This window comes from Gambusia affinis, linkage group LG01 (assembly GCF_019740435.1).
Source record: "Gambusia affinis linkage group LG01, SWU_Gaff_1.0, whole genome shotgun sequence".
Lineage (NCBI taxonomy): Eukaryota > Metazoa > Chordata > Actinopteri > Cyprinodontiformes > Poeciliidae > Gambusia > Gambusia affinis.
The window spans coordinates 14,894,021-14,921,523 of record NC_057868.1 but is presented as its reverse complement, the minus strand read 5'-3'; the positions used below and the strand labels follow the sequence as shown (position 1 = coordinate 14,921,523).

General features: G+C 43.5%; 1 protein-coding gene across 1 annotated transcript in view; it reads left to right on the top strand.

Annotated features, from left to right (window-relative positions):
• flna (filamin A, alpha (actin binding protein 280)) overlaps positions 1–24,812 on the top strand; it is a 56,927-nt gene extending 32,115 nt beyond the window's left edge. Inside the window, 43 exon segments of the mRNA XM_044143693.1 lie at positions 44–206; positions 293–493; positions 2,536–2,673; positions 3,566–3,692; positions 3,766–3,902; positions 4,004–4,200; positions 4,280–4,393; positions 4,635–4,778; positions 4,873–4,996; positions 5,552–5,712; positions 5,796–5,886; positions 6,612–6,781; positions 6,930–7,047; positions 7,536–7,648; positions 7,770–7,919; positions 8,025–8,343; positions 8,722–8,895; positions 8,979–9,141; positions 9,222–9,382; positions 9,570–9,737; positions 9,876–9,999; positions 11,207–11,363; positions 11,751–11,940; positions 12,809–12,832; positions 13,951–14,198; positions 14,615–14,686; positions 15,319–15,418; positions 16,248–16,388; positions 16,484–16,612; positions 16,902–17,075; positions 17,763–17,924; positions 18,006–18,209; positions 18,293–18,445; positions 18,528–18,650; positions 18,752–19,018; positions 19,099–19,236; positions 20,039–20,073; positions 20,075–20,149; positions 20,924–21,056; positions 21,139–21,315; positions 22,769–22,987; positions 23,064–23,261; positions 24,448–24,812. Coding sequence (XP_043999628.1) covers positions 44–206; positions 293–493; positions 2,536–2,673; positions 3,566–3,692; positions 3,766–3,902; positions 4,004–4,200; positions 4,280–4,393; positions 4,635–4,778; positions 4,873–4,996; positions 5,552–5,712; positions 5,796–5,886; positions 6,612–6,781; positions 6,930–7,047; positions 7,536–7,648; positions 7,770–7,919; positions 8,025–8,343; positions 8,722–8,895; positions 8,979–9,141; positions 9,222–9,382; positions 9,570–9,737; positions 9,876–9,999; positions 11,207–11,363; positions 11,751–11,940; positions 12,809–12,832; positions 13,951–14,198; positions 14,615–14,686; positions 15,319–15,418; positions 16,248–16,388; positions 16,484–16,612; positions 16,902–17,075; positions 17,763–17,924; positions 18,006–18,209; positions 18,293–18,445; positions 18,528–18,650; positions 18,752–19,018; positions 19,099–19,236; positions 20,039–20,073; positions 20,075–20,149; positions 20,924–21,056; positions 21,139–21,315; positions 22,769–22,987; positions 23,064–23,261; positions 24,448–24,632 — 6,561 coding nt within the window. The 3' untranslated portion in view covers positions 24,633–24,812.
• Positions 24,813–27,503: the final 2,691 nt, after the last annotated feature.

Sequence of the window (27,503 nt, the reverse complement as noted above, 5' to 3'; positions counted from 1 at the left end):
AGAAGAGTGAATGTTTGGGGGGGTTTTTCTCTCCGTTTTCCAGGTGACTGTTTTGTTTGCGGGGCAGCATATTTCAAAGAGTCCCTTCGAGGTGGACATCGGCATGGCTCAGGGCAACTCCAGCAAGGTGACGGCCCAGGGCCCGGGCCTGGAGCCGTCGGGCAACATTGCCAACAAAGCTACCTACTTTGACGTCTACACAGCAGGTAGTGTTTGATGGTCCGTTTGCCATCGAATCAAGTAGGAAATAAATCAAGACAGGATTCCATGTTTGATTTGCTCTTGCTGAAAGGTGCCGGTGTTGGAGAAGTGGAGGTTGAGATCATGGATCCTGCGGGGAAGAAGAACACGGTGCCCTGCACCATCGAGGACAAGGGCAACAGCAGCTACCGCTGCACCTACAAGCCCACCCAGGAGGGCCAGCACACCATCTTCATCACCTTCGCAGGCGGCCAGATCAGCAAGAGTCCCTTCACAGTCGACGTGGGAGAAGGTGAGAGCCTGAATCTTATGACGTCACACCAGCTGTTGTTCCAACATGATGACTGTAACGGTTTTCCTTGTGAACCTTCAGCGTTAATTATTTCAAGCTGGTTTCTAATTGTGTTCTGTCTCCTCCTGCTGCTGCTGTGCTGGATATCAGATCTTCTGTCGGTCTCTCCTCCCAGTCTCCTCTTTGATAGAGTCCCACTGGCATCTGTCCACTCCTGAGAACGGCCTCTTCCTTTTGCTGTCATTTCCTGTTTCCTGGCGTCTCTCTTGGGTACCCGCTGTGTGTCAGAGATTGGATGCATGAGAGCTTGTGGCTTGTGATCATGTACTCAACATTTCTGAATGGATTATTTCATCCTGGAAAATATTCATTAGTTTAAGGAATGCCCTACTAATGACTAATTTTCCCAGTTTAAACTTCACATCATGAATTCAGAATGAATCAAGCTTCCAGTGTAAAGTTTCCTTGTTAGGATCAATCAACAGAAAAGTATTTTCATTCTTTTTTCCATAATTGTATGAAAACATAAAGCCTTACTGCTTTATCAAGCAGCATCTTTTTACAGATCTTTTTGGGTCACCATGCTATTGACATTTTAAGCTTCCTTTAGCATCTTTTGTTATTAATTGACCTGGTTAGTGCCGCTGGAATTGCTAACGCACCAGTCTCAGATCTCCTTACCTAAGCTTTCCAAAAGGCTGCCAACATTCCTAAATCCAACATGTTTCACGACAGAAATCTGAAAGTTCAAAATGAGAACATGGAGAAATTTTTGCTGTCATCTGTTTAGCCTTCCTGTTATCAGATGAAAGTATTGCACTCATTTTAGTCCGACCAGATGACCTGCAGACTGTCTTGACATGTCATGGAAAATGTTAACGTTTAAACTATCTTCTCGCCTCTCTGTTCTCTCTTTGAATACATTTAGGCATGATGCCAAATGGCCACCATTCATTCTTAAACCTCTAGATGCAATGCGTTCACCAATCGAATAGCGAAGCCATGCTGGGGGCTGGTTGAGACGGACTGAGCTGAACAGTCAGAATCTGATCAACTGATTAATTTTCACAATTTGTTTGTGCTATTTGCAGTTTGTACTTTCCATGATATCATTTTTAATTTCCCTGGGTTCTGCTGCGCAGATGTTTACCGCGAGCCCACAGCATGGTCTTTTGATCACTTTGATAAATGATCTAAATATTGGGAGGCTTTTTTTTTATATTGCTCAAGGAATAATGACCAAAGACAATCAAAAATGTTTCTTTTCTTCTTTTCTAAAGGTAGTTGGTCCCAGGAGGAAGACAAATGCTAAAATCGTCTTTAAATGCCCATTAGAGCTACAGTGCTACATGCTTTGTGGTAATGCATTAAAATGTACCAAATGGCAATGCCTGTGAAATAATATTAGTAATGCATATTGATTTGAACAGCAGTAACTTTAGTTTCACTGTTTGTCTTGTTCAACAAGTTTTGCAAAAAATTCTAGTGAATCTGTGCAAAATGTGTCTAGTTTATTCTTATGAGTGAAGATCTTTAGTTTTGTGGTGACTTAAAATGTTTGCCATCAATCTGAAACCTGCTTTCTCACCAAAACTGCTGTTTGTTAATGATGCAACATTGTTGCTGTATTAATGATTGAGGTCATGTAAAAAATTTGACTGGTCTAATTTTATATCTCATCATTAGTTGCCTTCCTGGTGTGTTTTCTGCTCTTTGTTTGCTTCCTGTTGCTCCGACTGCGGCTCCTTCTTTATTTAGAAGATAAGGGCAATTCTCTACCTCCGTTTGAAGAAACTTCCTTTACTGCGTCAACAGCAAACTCACTTTGTGGGATAAGATAAACGTTAAATTAGCGGAAGGAGAGGGAGAGCTTTCCAGAAACGTTAGTGTGATGCTGGACCTTTAACACGAAGGCTTCATTCCTCCTGCACCTCATCCAACCTCCACCTCTCACGTTGCCTGTGCTCATACAGTTGAATTGAAAAAGCTCTGTGGCGTTCTCTTGGGCTGCTCCTCTCTAACTTTCTCCTGTGTGTTCACAGCATGCAACCCCACCCTGTGCAGAGCGAAAGGTCGCGGCCTGCAGCCAAAGGGCCTGAGGGTGAAGGAGACGGCAGACTTTAAGGTTTACACCAAAGGAGCCGGCACCGGGGAGCTGAAAGTCACCATCAAGGGCCCCAGTAAGTTCACAGTTCATCATCCAGAGAACTCCTGTGAAAACACTCATGACTATTTAAAAACACAGACTTTCACTTCAGTTCTGTGGCATTGGGTCCGTTTCACTGGTATCAGTTCTGGTTTCTCATGGCAAACGATAACATGGTCCAATGACCAACTCTGACTGAAACTGGAGTCAGTTTTGCATAATTTGACATCTGTGCAGCTGATTTTATGGTCATGTCTTCTTATCCAACTGACTGTTCAGATGGATCTCAAATTTAAAGAAATTATCCTTCTAGAGCTTCATTCGAATTCAGTCCTGCTCTATTCAGGTGTTGCTGGTGTCACTAAGATGTAATGTGTACATTGAGACCAAACCAGGTGTTTTTCACCCTATCTGTTCCTGGTCTTGTTAAACATGGCACTTTCTTGTGTCCAGTGGAGGGGAGATGGACTGAAGAGGCTCGGGGATTAGTTTCGTTTGTGTTTACCCAGAATGCCCTGTGCTGCAGTCTGCTTACGTATGCATTCAAACCGCACTGCTAGAGTTTACTTCAACCGAACCAAGACATTTAGGTGGAGCAGAGTTTTTTGGGGGGGTTTTTGGCGTTCACACTGCAATAAAATGAACCAGACTTTCACCTAACGAGGGTGTTTCTGGCTGTGAAAGCTGAAGGTAAATGGGATTCCCTTAGCTTTGCTGTTGTTTGGATAGAAGGTCAACACAGGATGTTTACTACAGAAAAACATTTTCTAATTCCTCTTTGGGTTCAGTTAAACTGAGATATTACAGGACTTGAATTGAGCTAACAGTACACTGAAGGGCTTTACGTCTGGCTAGGAAACCTTGTAGGGTTTCTAAATATTGCAAGAGTAAAACGTTCTATTATAAATCAAGTTCTGTATTTGCAGAGGGAATTGAGGAGCCGTGCAAAAGGAAAGACCTCGGAGACGGCGTGTACGGGTTTGAGTATTACCCCACCAGTCCTGGAACTTACAGCATCACCATCACCTGGGGAGGACAGCACATTCCTCGCAGGTATTGAACCACCGCTGTAACTGGAGCTGGTAGCTGAGCTTCACAGTGACTGACCCCTGCTTCTCCTCTTTAGTCCCATTGAGGTTAAGATTGGTTCTGAGGCTGGTCAGCAGCTAGTGAGAGCCTGGGGCCCCGGACTGGAGGGAGGAGTTGTTGGGAAATCTGCAGACTTTGTGGTGGAGGCTGTTGGCCAGAACGCCGGTACCCTGGGTGAGTAAATAGAGACGAAAGGGCAGGAAAATCCATCCCATGTCTGTCGGGCTTAAGTTTCTCCTGGCTACAAGAGCACTAACCCATGTTCTCTTGCTCAGGTTTCTCTGTGGAAGGTCCATCGCAGGCCAAGATTGAATGCGACGATAAGGGCGATGGCTCATGTGACGTGCGCTACTGGCCCACAGAGCCAGGCGAGTATGCCGTCCATGTGCTGTGCAACAACGAGGACATCCAGCACTCGCCCTTCATGGCTGAGATTGTCAACGCTCCAGGGAAAGACTTCTACCCTGACAAAGTAAGCACACACCCAGGGACATGGACTGGAACAAAGAACTGCGTCCTTGACTGTTTCTAACGCTTGATGGCCATTTCAGGTTAAGGCGTATGGTCCTGGCCTCCAGAGCAGTGGTCTGGCTGTTGGAAAGCCCACAGAGTTCACAGTGGACACCAAACAAGGAGGAAACGCTCCTCTCAAGATTGTTGCTCAGGTAGTTTCTTTTGTTCTGGTTCAAAATGTTCACGTACCACAAAGATCTATTTGTTTTGTGCTTCATAGCTATATGAATATATTCCACTTAAAGATTTTATGCTCTTGTAAAAGACCAATATAAAGTTTTTATTAAACAGATTTAGCCGTTACAGTTGTGCTCGTCATTAAAATAACTTCCATAGCAGCATTTCCTAACTGTGTTTTACACACTTATTTGAGAACTATTGTTAACTGTGTAGGATGGAGAGGGCAACCCTGTGGATGTCCAGGTTAAAGACAACGGTAACGGCACATACACCTGCACTTACACACCACGGAAACCAGTGAAGCACACCGTCATGGTGTCCTGGGGGGGTGTCAACATCCCCGAGAGTCCATTCAGGGTGAGGTTCTACAATCTGGATTTTGGTTTGGTTTTATGCTTCTGCAACCCCAGCGGTCTCGTAAGCTCTGGTCTCTGTGTGTCTCTGACTCCAGATGAATGTTGGTGCTGGCTGTCACCCGAACAAGGTGAAGGTCTCTGGACCTGGCGTAGCAAAGACCGGCCTGAAGGCCTTTGAACCGACGTACTTTACTGTCGACTGCTCAGAGGCTGGTCAAGGTAAGAAGACCTGAAGAAAACTGTCCGGGTTTCTGCAACTACAACTGAGATCCTGTAAAACATATTGGTGTTTTTAGCATGCAAGTAGGAGGGGTGGATACTTACCATACTGTTTTATCGACTACTGTGATAAATCTCTCGTAAGAATTGTGATTTATTGTCATGATAAATTCCAATTAATGATGTTTGAAATCCCCCAAAACTGTCTGTATTGTCATGATTGGTAGTTTTACTATTTTTCTCCATTATTTGTTCAATGAGAGAATCAATAAATATACATGCATTTTAAAAATATGATTAAACGAACTGGATGCAGTATAGTGACATTTTTATATAGGTGTCCTAAAGAAGTATATTAGAATTTTTAAATTTTTTTGATTGCAGTATTTTTGTGTATGGGGTGTGATTGTTGATCCATCTCACTATAGCCACACAGTTAGCTAAAACAGGAGCAATAAATGATTCTTAATCACAACTTTTATCACAACATTAACACAAAAGTTTAAGTCCATGTCACAAATGGGAAAGTGTATTCATATCATCTCTTGGGCTCAGGTGACATCAGCATAGGAATCAAGTGTGCTCCCGGTGTGGTGGGACCAGCGGAGGCAGACATAGACTTTGACATCATCAGGAACGACAACGACACATTCACTGTTAAATACACTCCGCCTGGAGCCGGCAGCTACACCATCATGGTGCTGTTTGCTGAACACGTGAGTGTGAATCGCACGCGATTAGCCAGAATGCATTAAAAGGTCGGTGCATATGTGTTATAATGATTCCGTTTCCTGTTTAGGCCATTCCCATGTCGCCGATTAGATTGAAGGTGGATCCGTCTCATGATGCCAGCAAAGTTAAGGCGGAGGGACCAGGACTCAGCCGCAGCGGTATGAACGCTGTACAAAACACGGACCAGTCGATCCAGACTGTTCTAATGCAAAATACAGACCTAACTGCGAATTTTCAAAAGAATCGGAAATGAAACAAATTGAGATAATTGGAAATGAGTAAATCATTTTTGAAACATATTTGCAAGTTATTTTGCATCAAACCACTTAGAAGCTAGCAACAACAAAAAAAATGTAGACATGTCCTTCTGAAACTTAAATAATTGAGTTATTTAAGGTTTGATTTGAAATGGTCAGATTGTCTGGGTCCAACTGTTCTTGTCTGGACCTGGGAGCGTTCAGTAGAAGCTGGTTAGGGGATTTGATGTGTGATGGTGCACATTTCAGGCAAATATGGTTCAAAATCTTAAAAACAACCTTGAAAAATGAAAGCCAGATCTTTCAAGTTTATATAATTTATCTAGATAAATTTGGACTTTGTTGTTTGGTTTTTAAGGGCATTTAAAACTTGTTCAAGCATCAAGTTTGCTTCATTTTCTTGCACTAAGAATAAAAATGGGACTTCTTGCTGCTGGTGGTTCCTCTTTAATTTCACAGATGATTCAAATTGTTTTTCTGTATTTATAGTTAAAATAAATCATGTCACGGTCTTATTTTTAAAAAATCATTTACATGCATGGCAGCTGGTTAATTCAGATTAATTTCCCAGAAGGAACATCTTTAAGGAATCAATGTTTTTGTGCTTTGGTCTTTTCTCCCTCCAGGAGTTGAACTGAACAAACCCACTCACTTCACTGTGACCACCAAGGGAGCTGGAAAGGCCAACCTGGACTGCAGCTTCAGTGGGCCGACCAAAGCAGAGGCCGTTAAGGACTTTGAAGTCATAAACAACCATGACAACACACACACTGTCAAATACACTCCTGTGCAGCAGGTGAGATAGCAGAAGCTCTCTTGCCGATTCAATTTCAGACACAATTTCTGCGCCGCACTTAGAAACTGGGAATCTGAGTTTAAAGAGGCTGCGTGTTTAGGAGAAGGTGAAGTAAATTTCATCATCTTTGCTCTCGTCTCTCCATCAGGGTCCTCTGGGAGTTGCTGTGACTTATGGTGGAGATCATATTCCCAAGAGTCCCTTCAATGTTGCTGTGGCTCCGACTCTGGACCTGAGCAAGGTCAACGTCACTGGACTAGGAGACAGTACGTTCAGTCCTTCAGTCATGTTTGTGTTGCATAATCCAGTGTTTTTCAAAGTAGGGGCCTCAGAAGGCTGGAGGGAAAACCAAGAAAAAAGTTATGACTAATTAAATATACGTCATAGATTTTAATGTGTTTTTCAGTCATTATTACAAACGTGTTGAAATAATTTCTTGAAATGTTAATTGATAAATGTGGCTTCCAGTCGAGCTACTTTGCTCCTCAGGCTAGTTTAGCAAGTGCAAAATGGACAAGTTTCCAACAAGAAAACAAACTCATTGCCAATTAAATTCAGAAGGTTTGAGGCAGGACTTGTGCTGAATGAATGTAAAACTGATTCAGCTTTGAATAAAGGTGAGAAAAAATTATTTTAAACTTGAATTTTTGCCTGCCTTGGTTATCAGATTTCAGAACCAAATTAACGCCTGCCGTTGCCGCGCTCCCTTCCCTGCATGTTACCTGACCCAACAATGCTTTTTGTGTCACTACAGAAATGACCGTCGGCAAAGATCAGGAGGTGACTGTCAAATCGAAGGGTGCTGGCGGTCAGGGCAAAGTTGCCGCCAAGGTCACCGGACCCTCAGGAAAACCGGTCACTTGTAAGGTCGGTTTAACTTTAGACTTTTTCTATTTTTCTACTCCAAAATCTCTGAATTCTACACTAAATATCTCTTAAACTACAGTACTGAAATACAGTTTGTTTTTTTTCTTTCATTTTGATCCAGGTTGAGCCAGGGTTGAGCCCAGAGACCAGTCAGGTGAAGTTCATCCCTCGTGAGGCAGGGCCATACCAGGTGGAACTGACCTACGACGGAGTGCCCATCCCTGGATCACCCTACACTCCTACAGCTTACCCTCCGACTGACCCGTCCAAGGTCAGCAGAGTCGGCCTCCCTCCTCCTAGGCCTTCATGGATCTTATCAGCTTAATTTCATTTCCCTATAAAGAATCAGTCATTTAACTCCTCTTTCTCCGTCTAGGTGCGCTGCTCTGGCCCAGGCCTGGAGCGGGCCAAGGTCGGGGAGACCGGAGAGTTTGTAGTGGACTGCACCAATGCTGGCCCGGCTGAGCTCACCATCGAGATCATCTCGGACAGCGGCACCGAGGCCGAGGTCCACATCCAGGACAACGGAGATGGAACCTACACCATCACATACATCCCGCTCTACCCGGGCTCCTACACGCTCACCATACGCTACGGGGGCCAGGACGTGCCAAACTTCCCCGCCCGCCTTACCGTGGAGCCGGCCATCGATGCCAGTGGAGTCAGAGTGTTTGGACCAGGAGTGGAAGGCAAAGGTAACCTTGAACAATCAACTTCCAGGAGACGGATATATGTAGTAGAGATGCACTGACATGAATTTGTGGCAATAATAATACTGCTGTTATGGCCAATAACCAATATTTATAGATATTTTTTATATTGTGTATGTATTTCAAAAATGGCCACCCTGCTTCTCTGCTTTGGTTAAACAGCACAAAATCGAGCATTACATCACTGTCACATGACCAGACACACACATCCCCATTTTTACTTGTCAGATACTGATTTGTTAAATGAACATCATGTAAAGATCTGAAACTGTAAGCCTGATTATCCTGGTCATCTGAATCAATCATACTTTAAATGAGCTACATCTGCACATGCTACGACGGCTGTATGTTGTGTGTTTTTAGGAGTATTCCGTGACGCCACCACAGACTTCACCGTGGATGCTCGTGCTCTCACACAGAACGGAGGCGACCACATCAAAACTCGGATCAGCAGTCCATCTGGCAGCTGCCCGGATGCCGTGATCACAGACCACGGCGATGGCATGTATGCCGTGGAGTACACTCCCTACGAGGAGGGTGTGTTTAAACGTTACCACATGAACATTAGCAGGGGGGCGATACCTACCGGCTGGTTAGATTGTAACTCTGTGTGTGTTCAGGCCCTCACAGTGTGGAGGTCTGCTACGATGGCTCTCCGGTGCCCAACAGTCCATTCCGTGTGGCGGTCACCGAGGGCTGCGATCCAGCTCGTGTCCGTGTGCACGGTCCTGGCCTGAAGAGCGGCATCACCAACAAGCCGAACAAGTTCATGGTTGAAACCCGGTACGGAAAAAGTTCAGGTTGGCTCATCCGGCGGAGTGGCTCCTTCGCTTGGTTTTTATAATGCCATGTTCCTTCTGCAGAGGAGCGGGAACTGGAGGTCTTGGTCTGGCAATGGAAGGTCCATCAGAGGCCAAGATGTCCTGCACCGACAACAAAGATGGCAGCTGCAGCGTGGAGTATGTTCCCTATGAGCCTGGAACATACAACCTCAACATCACCTATGGAGGACAGCCAGTCAAAGGTAACTCACAACTACAACACCTTCTGGAGGAGATTGTCTCCAACACCTTGCGATTGAATATATGAGAATCAAAAGCAAATACTAATCTGCTCAACTTTAGCATTTACTGATGTTTTACTACATTTAAAAAATAAACTTTGCAACTTTTTCTGGTGTTTTGTTTGTTGTTGTTTTTTTGTCTGAGCAGGAAGCCCCTTCTCCGTTCCAGTCAGCGACACTGTGGACAGCACTAAGGTGAAGTGTCAGGGTCCTGGCCTCGGCACCAACATCAGAGCCAACATCCCTCAGGAGTTCACAGTGGACGCCTCCAAAGCCGGGGTGGCCCCTCTGCAGGTCCGCGTTCAAGGACCCAAAGGTGACGAGTGCTCTTGATTGTTGAGGCGTACCTCAACGGGATCCATGATTAGTCGTAGCAAAAGACTTTATTTGGGGAAATACTCCATTTACCTTCAACAAAATGTAGAAAGGATGATCTCATGGCTGTTTCTTGCAGGGGTGGTGGAGCCTGTGGAGGTGGTGGATAATGGTGACCAGACTCACACTGTCAGCTATGTTCCCACTAGAGAGGGACCCTACTCTATCAATGTCTTGTATGCTGATGAGGAGATCCCACGCAGGTAAAACTCAATGTATCATTTGTAACTATTATTGGTAGGCATTTATTATGTTATCATTTATCATGAAAAATTTCTTGTCATGACTATTTAGATTTAAAAATCACACTTTATGACTGGGGTCCTGAAAAAGCTCATTATAAATAAATACTTTAACAGTATTTGTGGAGCATGAAATTCATAGCCTACATAGTCGCACTTCAATAAAAAAATAGCTTAATAGTTCTTATTGTCACGTTTTTATTATTACAATAGCACAATAAAATATCATAACCCTTTCAGTCCTTATTGACCACCTTAAGTAGCTACACAGTCGAGGTATTTATATTTACTGCATGTGGAAACAACATAATTTAAATAATCAAACCCGATTGTTGGAACACAAGTCATACAATTCCACCAATTCATCTGAAAATATTCATATTCCTCGGACCGTTACAGTTTTGTTTCTTTGTGTGATCAACACATGATCAACAGATTCTTCCACCTGAGCTGTGGATCACTGCAGCTCATCCATAGACATCAGAAACTGCTTGGCTGCTTGGGTTTCCCTTTGCCAGGCCTTGTGGGGTCTGGAACCTGTAGAAGCTCTTAATGACTTTGGCCAAAAATGATTCATAACTGAGGTTTCAGATGTAGAGGGAATTCAAGGTTCCCTCTTAATGGTTTGTTTTTGCAGTTTTGTTCGTTGTGTTATCATTACCTATTGTGAAAGCATTTTCCAGCAGAATGAGGCTAATTTTGCAAGAATCTTCTAGTTTTAATATTTTATTTACGTTTTGATATTTTGGTCCAAACTACGTTTTCATACAATGTGTTCATTCCATTTCTAATTAAGTGTATTTGTCTTTTTTTTTTTTTAAGCCTAACAATAGGTTCTATTGTCAGGTTCTTAATTTCTATAGAGTTAGTCTGATGTTCTCTAACAAACCTCTGAGGCCTTCATAGAGAATAAATTACAGGCCAGTTGATTTTTTTATTTTAATTTTTTTTTTTTACTAATTAGGGGAATTTATGAAGAAATTGTCGTTTTATCTAATTTGCAATACAAAATGAATGGCACTTTTTCATTTCAGGGTCCCTGGAAAAATATCATGTTGTTCATGTTAAAATCAAACATCTATGAAAAATCTCTCTCAATTTCTCCCCAACCTTTCAGTGGCAATTGTGGGTTTCGGTTCAAACTGCACTTCCTGTCTGCCTCTTACAGCCCTTACAAGGTGAAGGTCCTCCCCACCCACGATGCCAGCAAGGTGCGTGCCAGCGGACCCGGCCTCAACACCACGGGCGTGCCCGCCTCTCTGCCTGTTGAGTTCACCATTGATGCCAAAGATGCAGGCGAGGGACTGCTGGCGGTGCAGATCACGGTGAGTTGCTCACTCTGAGGTCAGAAATCAGAAGCCTGGCCTCTGGTTCTTTTAAAGCTCTGACATACACCTGGATTTCTCAAAATGAATCCTGCGTAATGCAATGCCAAACGACGATAAAGGTAGATTTTAAAATTAGACGGACGGTAAGAGTGGCCCAGCAGGAAGTGTGTAAGGTCACCATTATTTAAAGAGAGGAGAAGACAAATGGCAGTGTGAACTTTATTTGCAATATTTTTGGGTTGTACTTGAGCAAATTTGATTATTTGAAAACTGATCAGATATTTGGGTCTCCGATCTCTGCATGTTTTATGCAGTCAGATAGAAAGCATGAAAACTGATCATTTGGTGCAACGTTTGAGCGTTTAAGTCCTTGCGTTTCTGCAGGACCCAGAAGGGAAGCCTAAAAAGGCAAAGATCCGCGACAACCACGACGGGACCTACCTGGTGTCATACGTACCAGACATGACGGGCAGATACACCATCCTAATCAAATACGGAGGGGATGAGATTCCTTATTCACCGTACCGCATCAGAGCGCTCCCCACCGGAGACGCCAGCAAGTGCACCGTCACAGGTCAGCTTCTTTACGCTCTAATTTATGGAAACTTTGTATTCCAGAGTTAGAATCAAACTTCTTTTGTTTTAGTTTGCTCAGTATATGCTGAAGGTCAGAAGATTGTTTTTCTTTTCTTTTTTTTCATGTGCCTGTGTTCTACTCATTTTGCTGACTTAATTTGGCACAAAAAAAAATTACAGAATCTCAGCAATTATAGACACATTCATCTCAGTCATTTCTTGCTGCATTTAACTGCAGACAGGGTTTTTTAGCATACAGAGAGCCCAGTGGTTTCAAAGTTTTTAAAGAAGATCCTGTTATCTAAAAGTGAACAAATACAAGCAAATCAAGAAAACTTCAAATTGTATTAAAAACATAAAGAAAATTTTTTTTCCCACAAAAATCAACTGTAAATATAATGCAGTCATCTGACTGTCCCACAAATATTCACAAGTCATTATTTGCACCGACAGCAGTGTAACTGCAGGGTGGCCACTATGTGGTGTAATGTCTTGAATCTGACGGATGGATGTACTTAACGTGTTCATTTGTTTGCGTTTGTATGATTGCCTTTGTTTTCTCCAGCTACATTGCACTGAGCTCTCCCTTTCAACATGTCCATCAGTTTTTATTTGCTGCTCAGGTCTCATTTTTCTGTGCATTGGTATGTCATGTTGCTCACGCTGTGCTCCTCAGTTGCACCTCACCTACACTCCCCCCTCCCCCCCAGACACACACATGCCCTTCACCACCACCGTTCTTCAGCCAACTGTCTGGAGCACAGTTAATGCCACCCAGCACCCCCACAACCTTATCTGACTGTCTTTTATTTGTCACCTTTTTTCTTTTATCTTGCTCCCCTGCTTCTCACCGTTCCTTTTATCAGTCTCAATCGGCGGTCACGGTTTAGGTAAGCCCCGTGAAAGATTCGTAACAGAAGAATTGCTCTCTCTCTTTTATTTAATTTTTTTTGTTTTTCTTTTCTTTTCGCATGGAGAATTAGTGGTACCAAACCTTTACAGAATATCCCGTCCTGTGCTTTATTTATTTTATTTTTCTTTCAAACTCATTTACTTCTCTCATAACACTTCCTGACTCATGTTTTTATTGGACAGACTAAAGGACTAACAGCGTCAATAGGATGGCATGGTGGAATGGCTCTTTTAGCTAATCTAGTTATAGTTGTAAATTAATTTGAAACTTTTTAATAACGGATGACTAGTTGGTTACAAGTTACATGAGACTTGAATAACATGACTAGATCTGACCCAACTTTAACCTGGTCTCATGGTTGTGGAATGTGCATGCAATGTGTTTTTATGAAGGCAAACTTGGGAAGCCGTATGGAGGAATGAACCTGCCAAAACTAAAAATGCTCATCAAAATAAAGATGTCTTAACCTTGTAACATGTGTGGGGAATGTGCTACATCAAGTATTCACATATTTTAGTCCAATTTTGTTTAAAAATATATTTTTTGTAGTGTATATTCAAGATTTAATTTTTTTTCTCCAATGTTTTATTTGGCCAAGTGTTTTTCATTTTATTTTTACAATTTACCACCTTTGACAGAACTGCATTTTAACTTTAGTGAATTTATCTTGACCTTTAAAGAACAATATCTCATTGAATTTGGGAGTTTATCATAGTTCTTTGTTTTGTACTTAACATCACATAAAAGTTGTTTTTCTTTTTGTAAGATAGCTTTACATCATTCCAAGTGCACATTCTGAGCAAACTCACTTACACACTTGGAAGATGTATGGAAATGCAAAGAAAATAAGATAAAAATGAATGAAGCCCATTAATCCAAAATGTGAACTCAGAAATGGATCCAGCGAATTGAAGGGCAAAAATGGCAAAATAGTTTCAGTCAAAGTAATTTTGGATGCATTTAATGATGTATTAAGAAATGTAATCCACCTAAACTGGCTTGATTTTGGGTATTTGGCATGTTCAGTCTTCCATACTTTTCTACATTTCAGACTGTAACAACCAATCACATTATGTACGTTTTTGTTCTCCCAAGGCGCTGGTGTTGGTCCAACTATTCAGATCGGTGAACAGACAGTCATTACAGTTGACGCCAAGGCTGCTGGGAAAGGCAAGGTGACGTGCAGCGTGTGCACGCCCGAAGGGGCGGAGCTCGACGTGGACGTGGTCGAAAATGAGGACGGCACCTTTGACATCTTCTACACGGCACCGCAACCCGGAGAGTATGTAATATGTGTCCGTTTCGGAGGGGAGCACATTCCCAACAGTCCGTTCCAAGTTACGGTGAGTTGCTTAAACTGCAGTCGCTCAGGCCTGCTATTCTTAAACGTTTGGCTTAAGATTGCTAAAGAAAGATGAGTTGATTTTAAAATGATAAGAACCTAAATGAAACTGGAGAATTTTACATGTTTAAACCTTTTATCACACAAATCTCTGGGATCTAAAACTGGCTTTTCTTCAGAGTAGATTAGCATAAATTTTCCAATTTGAAGTATTTCTGCTTTTGCTCCAGATATCCCAGGTTCTTCAGCAGATCAAAGCAGTGATGCTTCTGCCTTTCCTTACAAAGTCATTATTTTAGACAGTCTTCTGGCAGTATGAGTGTTCCCTAAATCATTTTGTTTCACACTTCAATCCTTCATCTTTTGTGCCTCCTCACACCACCACCCCTTCTCTTCACCTCCTCACTACCCTCCCAGGCTCTGGAAGGACCATCAGACCAGCTCATGCAGCAGAGACAAATGCCCCAATACTACGCTCAACAGCCCTGGGTACCTAACAAACATCAAGCTGGTCTTTAGCTCCATTTGTGTTTAGCTGCCTTATTATTATTTTTTCATTTTTTGCCCCAGTTGTCATGCTTCCATGTCATTGTTTTCATCCCACACTGCTTCACTTCATCAGACTCCATCAGTGTCTGTCTCTCTTTGCAGGTGTTTCATTCATACTGATGCCTTTTTTCTTCTCCCTTCGTTCCCTTCATGTGAAAAACCGAGTCCCTCCTCCAACACATGAACAGTGCAGCTGAGCTTTACAATATCTCATCCCCATTGTGGAAGAGATTTACATTTCCCTCAGATTTTTTTTATTCTTACTAGATAATTGTGCAGCTCTGTTGTTTACTGCTTCATGTGGAAATTGCTTAAGTAACAAAGCGATTTTTCATGAGAACCGTCTTCCTCTCATCTCTGACCCACTGGTTTTGTTCTCGCAGTTTGTGCTGGTGCCATCGTCTTGACCATAATCCTCATTTGTCATTTCATTCCATGTCGTCTCATCCCTGCATTGGTGTTTGGAAGCTTTACCTCTCTTGTCTTGCATTGTGCTGATGGTGTGCAACATGGCTTGGCAGAGAAGTGCACCATAAAGTCCGCAATCCGTTAATTTCTGTTCTGTCTTTCAGGCAACAGACAGACCAGTTGGGATGAATGGCCTGGATGTGACGGGACTTAGACCTTTTGACCTGGTTATCCCGTTCACCATTCAGAAGGGAGAGATCACAGGTAATGCATAAAGTTTCAATCTCGTCGTTACGATTTCCCAAGGACCGGCTACAAGTGATAGTTGAGACCAAATCAGTACCAGACTTTATTGAGGCAGAGACAGAACCAAGACTGTTGAGGGACTGAAACAAAGACCAGCGCCCCACATCACATCATACAATAAAATATGAGGCACTACATTTGCTTGCTTCCTTCAATATGCTAGCTATGTTAGGTGACATTAGGAGGCAAATGGCCGACAAACAGAAACTAGCGCCCTAAAACACAAAGTGAATACACTGCACAGGTAGCTGACATAATATGTGTAGCTAATGACTTAAATCTTTGTGAGTTGCAGGCAAGTAATTTTGGTACAAAGGTAGGTTGCTAATGTTCGCTAACATCACTTTCATATAGCTTACCCTTCTTTGTGCTTTGTCTCTGATGGGTTGGAACTAGTCCCCACCGTCTCTGAAAACAAAGCACTGTACAGTTTGAGTTGCTCTATTCTGTCTTCTGGGTTTCCTCAGCAATACAATTCAACGACATAAATCATCCTGGTCATATTTGGGGTGTGGATTGTTGACTGCAGTAACAAAATACATATTTGGGAAGGAGTCATGTTTAAAAAATCTGAGTGTTTTACAGCCAATGAAAGCAAGGATGTTAAATAAAACGGACAATATTCTGGCTATTTAGTGATCTTTCCACAGTTGTGGTCTTGAGAAAATACAGAGCCCTCAATGTTCAAGACCCAGACAAGATGGGGTACAAGATGAGACAAACTATGATGGTAGTATAGAGGACTAAACCACTAGTTACGACATATGGCTCTATTTTGTTTTTGAAGGTGAAGTCCGAATGCCATCAGGCAAGGTGGCCAAGCCCGACATCACCGACAACAAGGACGGCACCGTAACCGTGAAGTACGGTCCCACAGAGGCCGGCCTGCATGAGATGGATATTAAATATGATGGCATCCACATCCCCGGTACATCAGAGTTCTGCGATACCTGCAGCTACCACAGTACGTCAAAACGGCCTGAATGAATGTTTTTCATGCCTTTCTCTGTTTTCCATCAACAGGAAGCCCCCTGCAGTTCTTTGTGGACTACATGAACAGCGGGAATGTCAGTGCCTACGGCCCTGGTCTTATCCATGGAACCGTGAACAAGCCTGCCGTCTTCACTGTTGACACTAAAGACGCTGGAGAGGGTATGCAGAAATGACACCAACTTCTGTGTTCACACAAACGTTAAATTCAAGCTGATCATGTATTTTTATTACACGTGTGTATGAAAACTACACATGCATGTGAATAGCTTTTTTTTTCCTCCACAATGTATATGCAACTGTCTGCACATAGACTGCAGGTGGAACTGAAGTCAAATTCTTCGCTTTTGTGCAGAAACCTGACAAATAGTCCGGATTTTGATTGTGTTTATGAGAATGGATCTTGCAGAAACTAAAATACAACTTTGTGCGTTGCTGTAAATCAACGCAGGTGGTCTTTCTCTGGCCATCGAGGGGCCATCCAAAGCAGACATCAGCTGCATGGACAACCAGGACGGGACCTGCACAGTGTCCTACCTCCCTGTCCTGCCAGGGGACTACAGCATCCTGGTCAAATACAACGACAAGCACATCCCAGGAAGCCCCTTCTCTGCCAGGATCACTGGTAAGGCTGCGTTTACGACCCGGCAGTCAAGTTAGTGGTCATGTCCCACATTTTCATTTCATTGTTTGTTTTAAGTGCTGTGAATAGGTGTGTACTTGAATGACTCATAGGTCAGAGTTAAATGGCTTACTGAACTTTAAACTAGCGGAAAGAGAAGAGCCAGATGCTGGACTGGAAGGAAACGATTTTCTCCTTTTTTGCCAAATCTCAAGAAAACAAGGACTGGAAAGAAAATCTTCAGATTATTGAAGTTCTTTGCAAATTAAAATAAAACAGGAAATTGATCTAATTTTTATTTTTTTTTTTTTTTTTACTCCAAATATCCGAAATCTCAGATCATAGTTTGTCAAAATGTTTATTTTTATCTTGTATTTCTTCTGTGGTTTATTTGTTTCATTGCACAGTGAAATAATTTTAAGATGTTGCTGTGGAATCACATTTGACTGGAAGTCTTTTCCAGAATAAACATCTTTATTAGCCCCACCCACTGACGTTGGTTATGAGGATAATTGATCACATGAATTCATGAACCATGGCAACAAGAATGAGAACAATATGTAAAAAAAAAAAGACTTTCTACATACTGCTGACAAATATAATAGTTGCTGCATTTATTACTCTATCATGGGCAGTACTGGACGTCCAGACATGTAGAGTTTGTTCTGATCAGCCTGTCCTCGTCTCCAGGGGACGACTCCATGCGGATGTCCCACCTGAAGGTGGGGTCTGCTGCTGACATCCCTCTGGACATCGGTGAGCTGGACATCAGCCAGCTGACCGCCTCCCTCACCACGCCCTCGGGTCGCGAGGAACCCTGCCTGCTGAAGATCTTGCGGAACGGCCATGTTGGTGAGTCCGGCACCGATCGGTCCACAGGTAACCTCTTTGGAGGAACGCCATCGCTGCTTTAACCGCCGCCGCTTCCGTCAGGCGTCTCGTTCGTGCCGAAAGAGATCGGCGAGCACCTGGTGAACATCAAGAAGAACGGACGCCACATCGCCAACAGCCCCATCTCTGTGATGATCAGCCAATCGGAGATCGGCGACGCCAGCCGTGTGCGTGTGAGCGGGCAGGGCCTGAGCGAAGCGAGGACCTTCGAGCCAGCAGAGTTCATCATCGACACTCGGGATGCGGGTAAACGTCCGGAGGAAATTTTGACAAAATTATTCCATCTGGAAAAAAAACCAGGGAATTGAATATCAACTTGTTGTTGCCAGGATACGGTGGCTTGAGCCTTTCCATTGAGGGCCCCAGCAAAGTGGACATCAACACCGAGGATCAAGAGGACGGCACCTGCAAGGTCACCTACTGCCCCACAGAACCAGGAAATTACATCATCAACATCAAATTTGCTGACCAACATGTGCCAGGTGCTCACCATTAAACAATCAGGGGTCAAAGGTTATGAATGCAGGGGTTTTTGCTTACTGAACCGAGGGATTGTGCACACAGGGAGCGCCTTCACGGTGAAGGTGACTGGGGAGGGCAGGATGAAGGAGAGCATCACCAGGAAGAAGAGAGCGGCTTCTGTCGCCAACGTGGGCAGCCAGTGTGACCTCAGCCTCAAGATCCCAGGTGACCCAAACAGGAAGTTGGGAAATCACAAGACCCAAACGTCTACGTGTTCTGTTGGCGATCTGACCTCCTCCTTCCCCTCCCATCCTCTCTTCCTTCAGAGATCAGCATAGCGGACATGACGGCCCAGGTGACCAGCCCCTCGGGTCAGGTCCACAAGGCCGACATCATGGAGGGAGAGAACAACACCTACTGCATCCGCTTCGTCCCCACCGAGACCGGCGTGCACACGGTCTGCGTCAAGTACAACGGCATGCACGTGCCCGGAAGCCCCTTCCAGTTTACCGTCGGGCCCCTGGGTGAAGGCGGAGCTCACAAAGTTCGTGCCGGGGGGCCAGGCTTGGAGAGGGCCGAGGCTGGAGTACCAGGTCGGTGCGATCGGTGTGTGCGTGTGAGAGCAGTGTGTGTTTTCCCACGGTGAAACTGACTCCTGTGTGCTGCTCCTTAGCCGAGTTCAGCATCTGGACCAGAGAGGCCGGGGCCGGGGGCCTCAGCATCGCCGTGGAGGGGCCGAGCAAGGCAGAGATCACCTTTGAGGACCGCAAGGATGGCTCTAGTGGAGTGTCTTACATCGTTCAGGAGCCGGGTGAGAGGAGACGCACTGAGCATGTGCAACAAATCAAACGCTTTTCATACACAGGAGTTAAACATGGAGCTGTTTATAAGGCACAACCATCTAACAATAATTTAATCAATTTCTCTTTCAAAAACTATGAAAAATCCCTTTGTGAATAAATTAAATGGTCTGAACGATGAAACGCAGCTAGAAAGAATTAGAATATCTCCTTTACAACTGTGAGTATAGTCTCAAACTTTTTCCTTTTTACAAATCTTGCAATGTGGTGCAAATATTTTATTTTAGTTTTTTTTAAATGAAGTCCAATAGATAAGGAAAAAGCTCAGATGTATTTGTTTGGTGATTTGCTAAATAATTTGTTGCTGAAAATGACAAAAATCAAATACTGAAATTATAAATTGAAAGAAATCCAAATATCTAGGGGTGCACTACTAAATCTGTTAAAGATCCATAATTCTGTGAGATCAGTGATCAGCTGATATGTACTTGTGAAACCGATCTAATCCTCCGCCGCAAACGTCTGAAAATCATCCACTGGCCCCTTTTGTTCTGCTGTGAGAGGACTGACGGACCCAACCGGACAGCAGGTCACCTCTGCATGTAAATGACAGTCACCCCACTGTTGCCCACCGGGAGACTTTATCGTCACTTTTTTTTTTTCTTCTCGGATAAAAAAAAAAAAGTATCTGCCAAAGTCAGAGTAGGTCCTGCTTTTCAAGTAATCTTGTACTCCTAAAAATACTTCCCATGAGTGACTGACTGCTCCCCGTCGACCAGCTTCAGTGACTCTGACCGTCGTGTCGTCCTGCAGGCGACTATGAGGTGTCGATCCGTTTCAACTGCTTTCGACAGCCATCCCGCTTCCGCTTCATCGTCTCTCGTGGCCGAAGACGCCCGCCGCCTCACTGTTGCCAGTCTTCAGGTGAGGCTCTGAGACACACACACACGTCCGTGTGCATGCAGACCAGGCCGCAGTGCTCTGCCCGCCATGCAGCAGCAGCTTGAAGCTCAATCCGTCTGGGTATCGAACCAGAGAAGATGCGGGGGGGAAGTAGAGCAGTTTTAGTTTTGGGGCTTTAAACGACCTAATCAAACATGTCAGTAGATGAGTAGAAAAGGAGAGAGCAGTGAGTAGATGCTGTGAGACTAGAGTGGACAGGTGAAGCTGTGTGATGAGCTGATGCTGCATGGGGGGGCAGTTCAGGGGCTTCTGGGAAACTCGAGGACTGTGTGTGTTTCTCGTGCCTCATTCTAAAGGCTCCCAACAGCCTTCCCGCTCTGAAGCTGTGACAGGACGCTAAAGGGTTAAAGAGGTTGGAAATGGGCTGTTTTATTTTCCCTTTCTGTCTCCTTGATCTCACACACACACACACACACAGCCATTACCAAACCTCACATTCCACTGATTTCAAAAAGAATCCTAGAAAATCTAGAGTTGGGTTCTGCAGATATTTCTTCGGGTTCTCTTCTGCTCTCACACACTCCTTCACACCGCTAAAGAACTGAAGTTCCGAACCAGATCCACTGACTCTCTTGGGTCCATTCCACCTTCTGTCTCTTCACTACACAGCCTCCCTCTTTAGCCCTCTTAGCGACCTCCAGGTAAGACAAATAGGAAACATCTGTTAGCAGCTGTTTACTGGAATAGTAATCTCAGCTTGTGACTCAGTGTTGGAGTTTATTTGTTGTCGAGCAGGAGTCAGGCTTGAAGGTAAACCAGCCGGCATCGTTTGCCGTCAGCCTCAACGGCGCCAAAGGTGTGATCGACGCAAAGGTCCACAGTCCCTCCGGCGCGCTGGAGCAGTGCTGCGTCACGGAGATCGATCAAGGTAACGGAGGAGAATCCTCCAGAGAGCCAGCAGGGCTGTAGAGGTCTCTGTGTGACTCGGCTCTGCTGTCCCCCTTGTCCAGACAAATACGCCGTCCGGTTCATCCCCAGAGAGAACGGCCTCTATCTGATCGACGTCAAGTTTAATGGAAGTCACATTCCAGGAAGTCCGTTTAAAATCCGCGTCGGGGAGACGGGCCAGGCTGGAGATCCGGGCATGGTGTCCGCCTACGGACCGGGACTGGAGGGAGGCACCACAGGTAGCGCACCGCCATCATGTACATTGTCTTTGCAGAGTGTACAACTAGTTTTTGTACAGGTTAGAATACGTACACTTATAGGATCTATAACAATGATTCTTCCATATTATCTGGGTAAATTCCAATTTTTCCAAGCACCGCTGTCGTTAGTTATTTAAAAATAGCGTTGCAACAGGATTTGGTTGGTTGGAAACAATGGGTACTCTTTAAATGTGCGTTCAAGAGGAAAGTTCCAAGTTTGTAGCCGTGAAGCTTAACAGAATGGCTCTACAAGACAGATGTCAGACCCACATGGAAACCCGGTCATTACAATAAAAACATTTCATTGTATCACACAGTTTTTCCACATGTGCTACTGTGCAACCTCTTTTGAGTAGCATGTTACTGCAGTGTTTTGAAAATGCAAAATCCAGAAAATACATAGCCATTAGCATTGTTATTATCTTGTGTTGCTAATGGCCGTCAGGACAAAAGTGAGCGTGACGATGAACAGGGTAAGAAAACACAAGGCTTCTTGAAGCTGCACACAGTTACTTTAATAACTCTAGCAAAAGCTACCAGACTCTTTTCTCCATGCAGAAACTTCTAGCTATGTATGTATTACACATCATCAGACACAAGTAAGATGCAACTTATGATGTCAAGTTGCATCAGAAATATCAAGGTGTATTTCTGATGCAACTTGATATCATGGAAACATGAAACAAACAAGATAAAAGGGTTTCTAATGTATAGTTCTGAGAAATGAAGCTACTGCCATAACCTGGATGCCTTAAAGTGGCAAGCAGGGGGCAAAAATTATTTTTAAAAAAAAAGAACAAAGGTCGAATGAGGTCTTGTCCTGAGCTCCCCAGAAAACATGAGGGACGGTGTAGGAATGTTCTCTGCAACATTTATGGTTCTTAAGCTTTAACCCCTCAGCTGCATAAGCAGCTGGAAATGGTTAAAAGCATCTTGAGATGGTATATTAGTGGCTTATCAGCACAGAGAAATATCGAACAATTTGAATCACTTCAGTTTTTTTGTGACATTTGATTCTGGATTTTTGTCGGTTTTGATAAGAACCAAACGTTTCACACTTTTCCCCCTTAATTATTAGTTTTTCCATCTCTAACAATGGGACAAGAACCACTGGTGTTACTTGGGCCGATGTTGGTGGGACTCAGTTTAACGTTTACCTCGCAAATTAGTACTAACATTTGTTCTGACTTATTTAGATTGATCGTCATCAACAGCCAAAAAGATGTTCTTTCACAATATAATTTTTGCTTCTAACAGAAACCATTTAGAAATGCTGTTTAATGGTTTTCAGAGCTCCCAGTACGAACTTTCAACAGCAGCCCAGGGACGACGGCTAGCAGCTAGTTTTATTTAGTTAAATTTAATTCGTCATCCCCTGTTCAAAGTTTGTAAAGCCGTGACGGTTGCTAATTGTGTTGCTGACTGCTTTTAGGAACGGCATGCGAGTTTGTGGTCAACACGAGCACTGCCGGCCCCGGGGCCCTCGCCGTTACCATCGATGGTCCCTCCAAAGTGAAGATGGATTGTGTGGAGTGTCCAGAGGGCTACAAGGTTACTTACACCCCAATGGCCCCAGGAAACTATCTCATCTCCATCAAATACGGCGGCCCTTACCACATTGTGGGAAGCCCCTTTAAGGCAAAGATTACAGGTGAAGCAAAGTCTTTGCTTTTGGTTTGAAAATGTAAGGTGAGACGCAGCCGCCCCTGACTTGCTCTGTTCTCCAGGTTCCAAGCTTGTGTCCAGCCACAGCATGCATGAAACCTCCTCGGTCATGGTCGACCCCGTGACCCGCGCCATCAGCGGTTCTCAGCAGGCCACGCCCACTCATTCAGACGCCAGCAAGGTGACGGCTAAGGGCCCGGGTCTGACCAAGGCGTTTGTTGGTCAGAAGAACAACTTCTGTGTCGACTGCAGCAAAGCAGGCAAGTCTTTATAACTCATGTCTAGAATGTGGGCACTTGAGTTTTGACCAGATATTATTAGACAATCTGAATTTATAGTAATTATCTGGTGAATATCATAACGTGTATTAAGCAAACTCTGTTCGAAACCCTCCCCCCCAATCCCACCTTAAAAACCAAACTTTGGTTTGAAAAGATGGAGGCTGTTGAGGATTTACCACTGACCTGCTTGTGACTTTACTTCATCAGACGGTGGATGAAAGCTGTCCAGTGATTCTGTTTTTAGATTGAGACTTTGAGGCCACCTGTGTGACCAAGACTCACACCAATAGTTTTCCTGGTGGAAACAGATCTCTGAATCCTTTTTTCCCTTGTTCTTTTACATTTGCAGAACAAGATTAGTACATGTGTAACTATCAATCTGTTCCTCAATGCTAAATAAACAATTTATAGTTCAGTCACAGCTTAATCATCACCTTCAAACTCTGAGGGACTTGGATGATTAGCAGCTCTGCTTTATTGTGGTGGACCTCAGGGATCAGTCATTAGACCTTTTCTTTCCCACTTTGCTAGTCAGCAGATTCCATGGTGTACATTTCCACTTCATCAGAACTGTTGTTGATAAACCTTCATCAATTCACCAAATTCTTATGTCAATGCTGCAGAACCTTAACAGAACCTAAAGACACAAACACTCCCATTCTTGCCTTCATTTTTTATTTCAGACATTGTGTTGAACGCTCTGAGATTGTTGAGATTAATCAACTATTTATTCCACAAGGGAAGTGAAATGTTGCAACTCATATTGACGTATTTTTAAGATCTGTTGGTTGGTAAGGACGCTGGTAGCAGTCAGTCAGTCAGTTTTGCAACAAATCTGTTTGTTGCAAGATTGATAGTTGATCAATTTCCCAGTTCTTCTGGTTCAAAGGTAACTCTAAATAGGTGGGCTTTTAGTCTAGATTTAAAGAAACTCAGTGTTTCAGCTGTTTTATAGTTTTATGGAAGTTTGTTCCAGATTTGTGGCGCTTAGTAGCTGAATGCTGCTCCTGTCTTTGGTTCTGCTTCCGGGATTGCAGATCAGATCAGAACCAAAGTTCTGCTCTGACTCATGATGCTTGCCCTCTTTTTTTTTTTTCCCTGTTTTTGTTTTTTAAACCACAGAGATCCAGGCCAAACCATTTATTGAAACCTTGTCGTTCTGCAGGTCGTAACATGCTGTTGGTCGGTGTGGACGGTCCGAAGGTTCCCTGCGAGGAGATCCTGGTGAAGCACATGGGCAACCGCGTGTACAACGTCAGCTACCAGCTGAAAGAGAAGGGCGAGTACATCCTGGTGGTGAAGTGGGGCGACGAGCACATCCCTGGCAGTCCCTACCACCTCACCGTCTAAACGGCCCCCGCAGCGACCCGGAGGTCCCGTCCAGCTGGTGGCTGCTTGCGGCTCCAAAGTCTTCCCATTGTTGCAAATTAAGATTCCCTGTGTGGTGGCAGTTTAACTCATGTGAGCCAGTTTGCTTGTTATTCTTCACTGCAATCCAGCCTAAAGAGCAACGCAGTGAATGCTTGTTTCCTTCAGAAATGGGGGGGCGAAGACGCCCTTTTTGATCACTGTAAACTATCACAATATTTAACACTTTCAGCCACGTGTTGACTTTAAATTACTGCAGAATGTCAGAATATTGTAGTAGCAGGTTTTGGTCCCCAGCTTTAGATGGAAGGTTACTGTTTACACTGGAGGAGCTCTTACAGACATGAAAAATGGGATTTGGAGCTTCTAGATGAGCAATCACAGGACAAAGGTTTATAAGTGACCCTTTTTTGTTTTGTTTTTACAGTGACATTACTTTGACCTGTGTCTGTATAAAACTCAGCTTGTCTGTTACGCCGTTGCCCAGTCAAAGCTCACCCTCGCTCGGCTTTTACGATCATCCGTCATCGTTTTCATCTGCTGCTGTTGTGATCCAGTTTTACCCACTGCTGTCCTTTAGTAGTCAGGAAATCAAAGGGTGTGCGAACGCGTATTTAGCTTTCTCTGAACACGGCTGCTGGAAGGTGTCTCTTTGTGTGGCTACGTCGGACACCGGTGTTCTGTCAGATAGCCATACATTGTCAGATCGAAACTCTTTGGTTTAGACAAACTGACAAACTCAGATCAGCATACGTTTGCATACGTTTCAGCATACGTTGTCAGATACGTTGTCAGATAGTCATACGCTTAGCTCAGACATGTATCGTTGTCATTACCATATGATTTTATTTAATCAGCAACATAGAATCATGACGTGAATAAGGATTTTTTCAAAAGTGAAACACTGGTTTTGCCCCAGTTTCAGTGTGGGTAAAAATTGCGTTTTCATACGACATGCTATCCAAGTTAGCAGACATGTTATCCAACCCAAAAATATTAAGGAAGTGGGGACTGCAGCTGCAGCAGCATTAAATTTAATTTATTTAGTTACTTTTTATTGTGTCTCTTCTCGCGTATGACAAGCTGACGACTCCTCTCAGTATGGCAGACCTCCTGCAGAATGCGCATGCGTATGCTATTCTGACATGTATGGCTATCTGACAGAACACCGCCGTGTGCGCCGCATGTCCTTTAAGATCGTGGAAACTCTTTGGTTTAGAAAAGGTTCTGGGTCGATAACCAACGGGTCGAAAAAGGGAAGTTTTCAAACTTGTCGGAAGGGTTTAAAGTCAGAGGCGACGCTGCGGTTTAAGTCTGTGTTTTGCATTTCACCCTCCATTAGAGCATAACTCTGCTTTGTGCCTTTATCTGTATTTTGAAGCTAAATAACTGAATTTTGTCCAAAATAATAAAAAAAAGGCTTTTAAAGTGATTGTAAGACAGTATTTTGATACACAATAAAGTATTTTTCTCAATCGAACAGAAATTAGTTGTTTTCTTTTACACCGTGCTGCCAACACATTTTTATGAAACACTTTTCACTAGTACTGATTCACTCCGCCACCAGAGGGAGCCGCTGCACAGAGGTCATGCGTGAGTGATGCTTAGTAGACCTTGAAATCGCATGCCTCTATGAAATGAGTGGATCATTTGTATTTTCAAAAACAAATGATTGTAGGCAGAATTCACGACTGCAGGTATGATTGGTATGAAGAACAGAGGAATGTGCTCCTACCGTTTAGTCTGATGGAGGATCTTTGAGTTTTGATCTGATGAGTTTTCTTCTGAAGGTTCTTGGAAACATTAAATCCTAAACATGAGTAAGTGTAGAGCGAAAATGAAAATTGCTCACCTCTGGGTATTTCAACAGGATAAGAGTCTGAAATTCAACCTTCTATAAAATTCAACCGTCTCAATTTGTCGACCTAGATCCACAGTTTATTCTGTTTATTCTGTTTTAGTTTAAGACATTTTCAAAAGGCTTGACAAATTCTTCCACATCTGTTCGCTTTGCAGCAACATATGTGAAGTAAAATGAAGAACAAAAGCATGAAAAAACATCTAATGCTGATCTAATTTAATGTTTCCTACTATATTCTCTCTTCCCACACCGTGCATATCTATGTATCTCCATACATAGATCTAGATCTAACCATCTAGGCAGCCATCTGACGTTTCTTTTCTCTGGAAAAATATTTTTAATTCCACTGGCTGCGTCAAAATACTGCAATAAACTCCTCAGACAAGCATAACTCCAGGTGTCTGTGTAATTATGTTTGTGTGCAGAGAAGGAAATGACCTGCGTCAGGTTCTGGTGAGTCCTGATTGTCAGCTTGAGACCTCAGGTTTTCTCCTGTGTTTGTGCCAAACTTCTCCAGAATTAATACACAAAATGAAAGCAGAGGCTTCTTTCAGTTTGACTTACGGAGAGCAAAGACATTGTTAGTCTGCGAGTATAAATACACACACACACACACACACACACCCACACACACACACACACACACACACACACACACACCTGTTTGTAGCATACCTGAAAAAATATTTCAGTGCTTCATTCATACAGACAAAAAAGAAACAACTAGACGAACCGAACAAGAAAGAGTCTTCCACAATATGACCAAATAATAATCTAATAAACAAATTTACTCAGGTAATATAATAAAAATTAGAGCTAAAGTGTGAAACATTTAAAACGAAAAAAAAAAAGAAACTTTGATAACACATTCTGCCTTTTGCTTTGGTCAGCGTTATAAAACGAGGACCAGATCTGAGTCGTCAAAATACTCAGAATCAGAATCCTCAGAATCAGAATCCAGAATCCAGGAATCCATGTTGCCTGCAGACTCA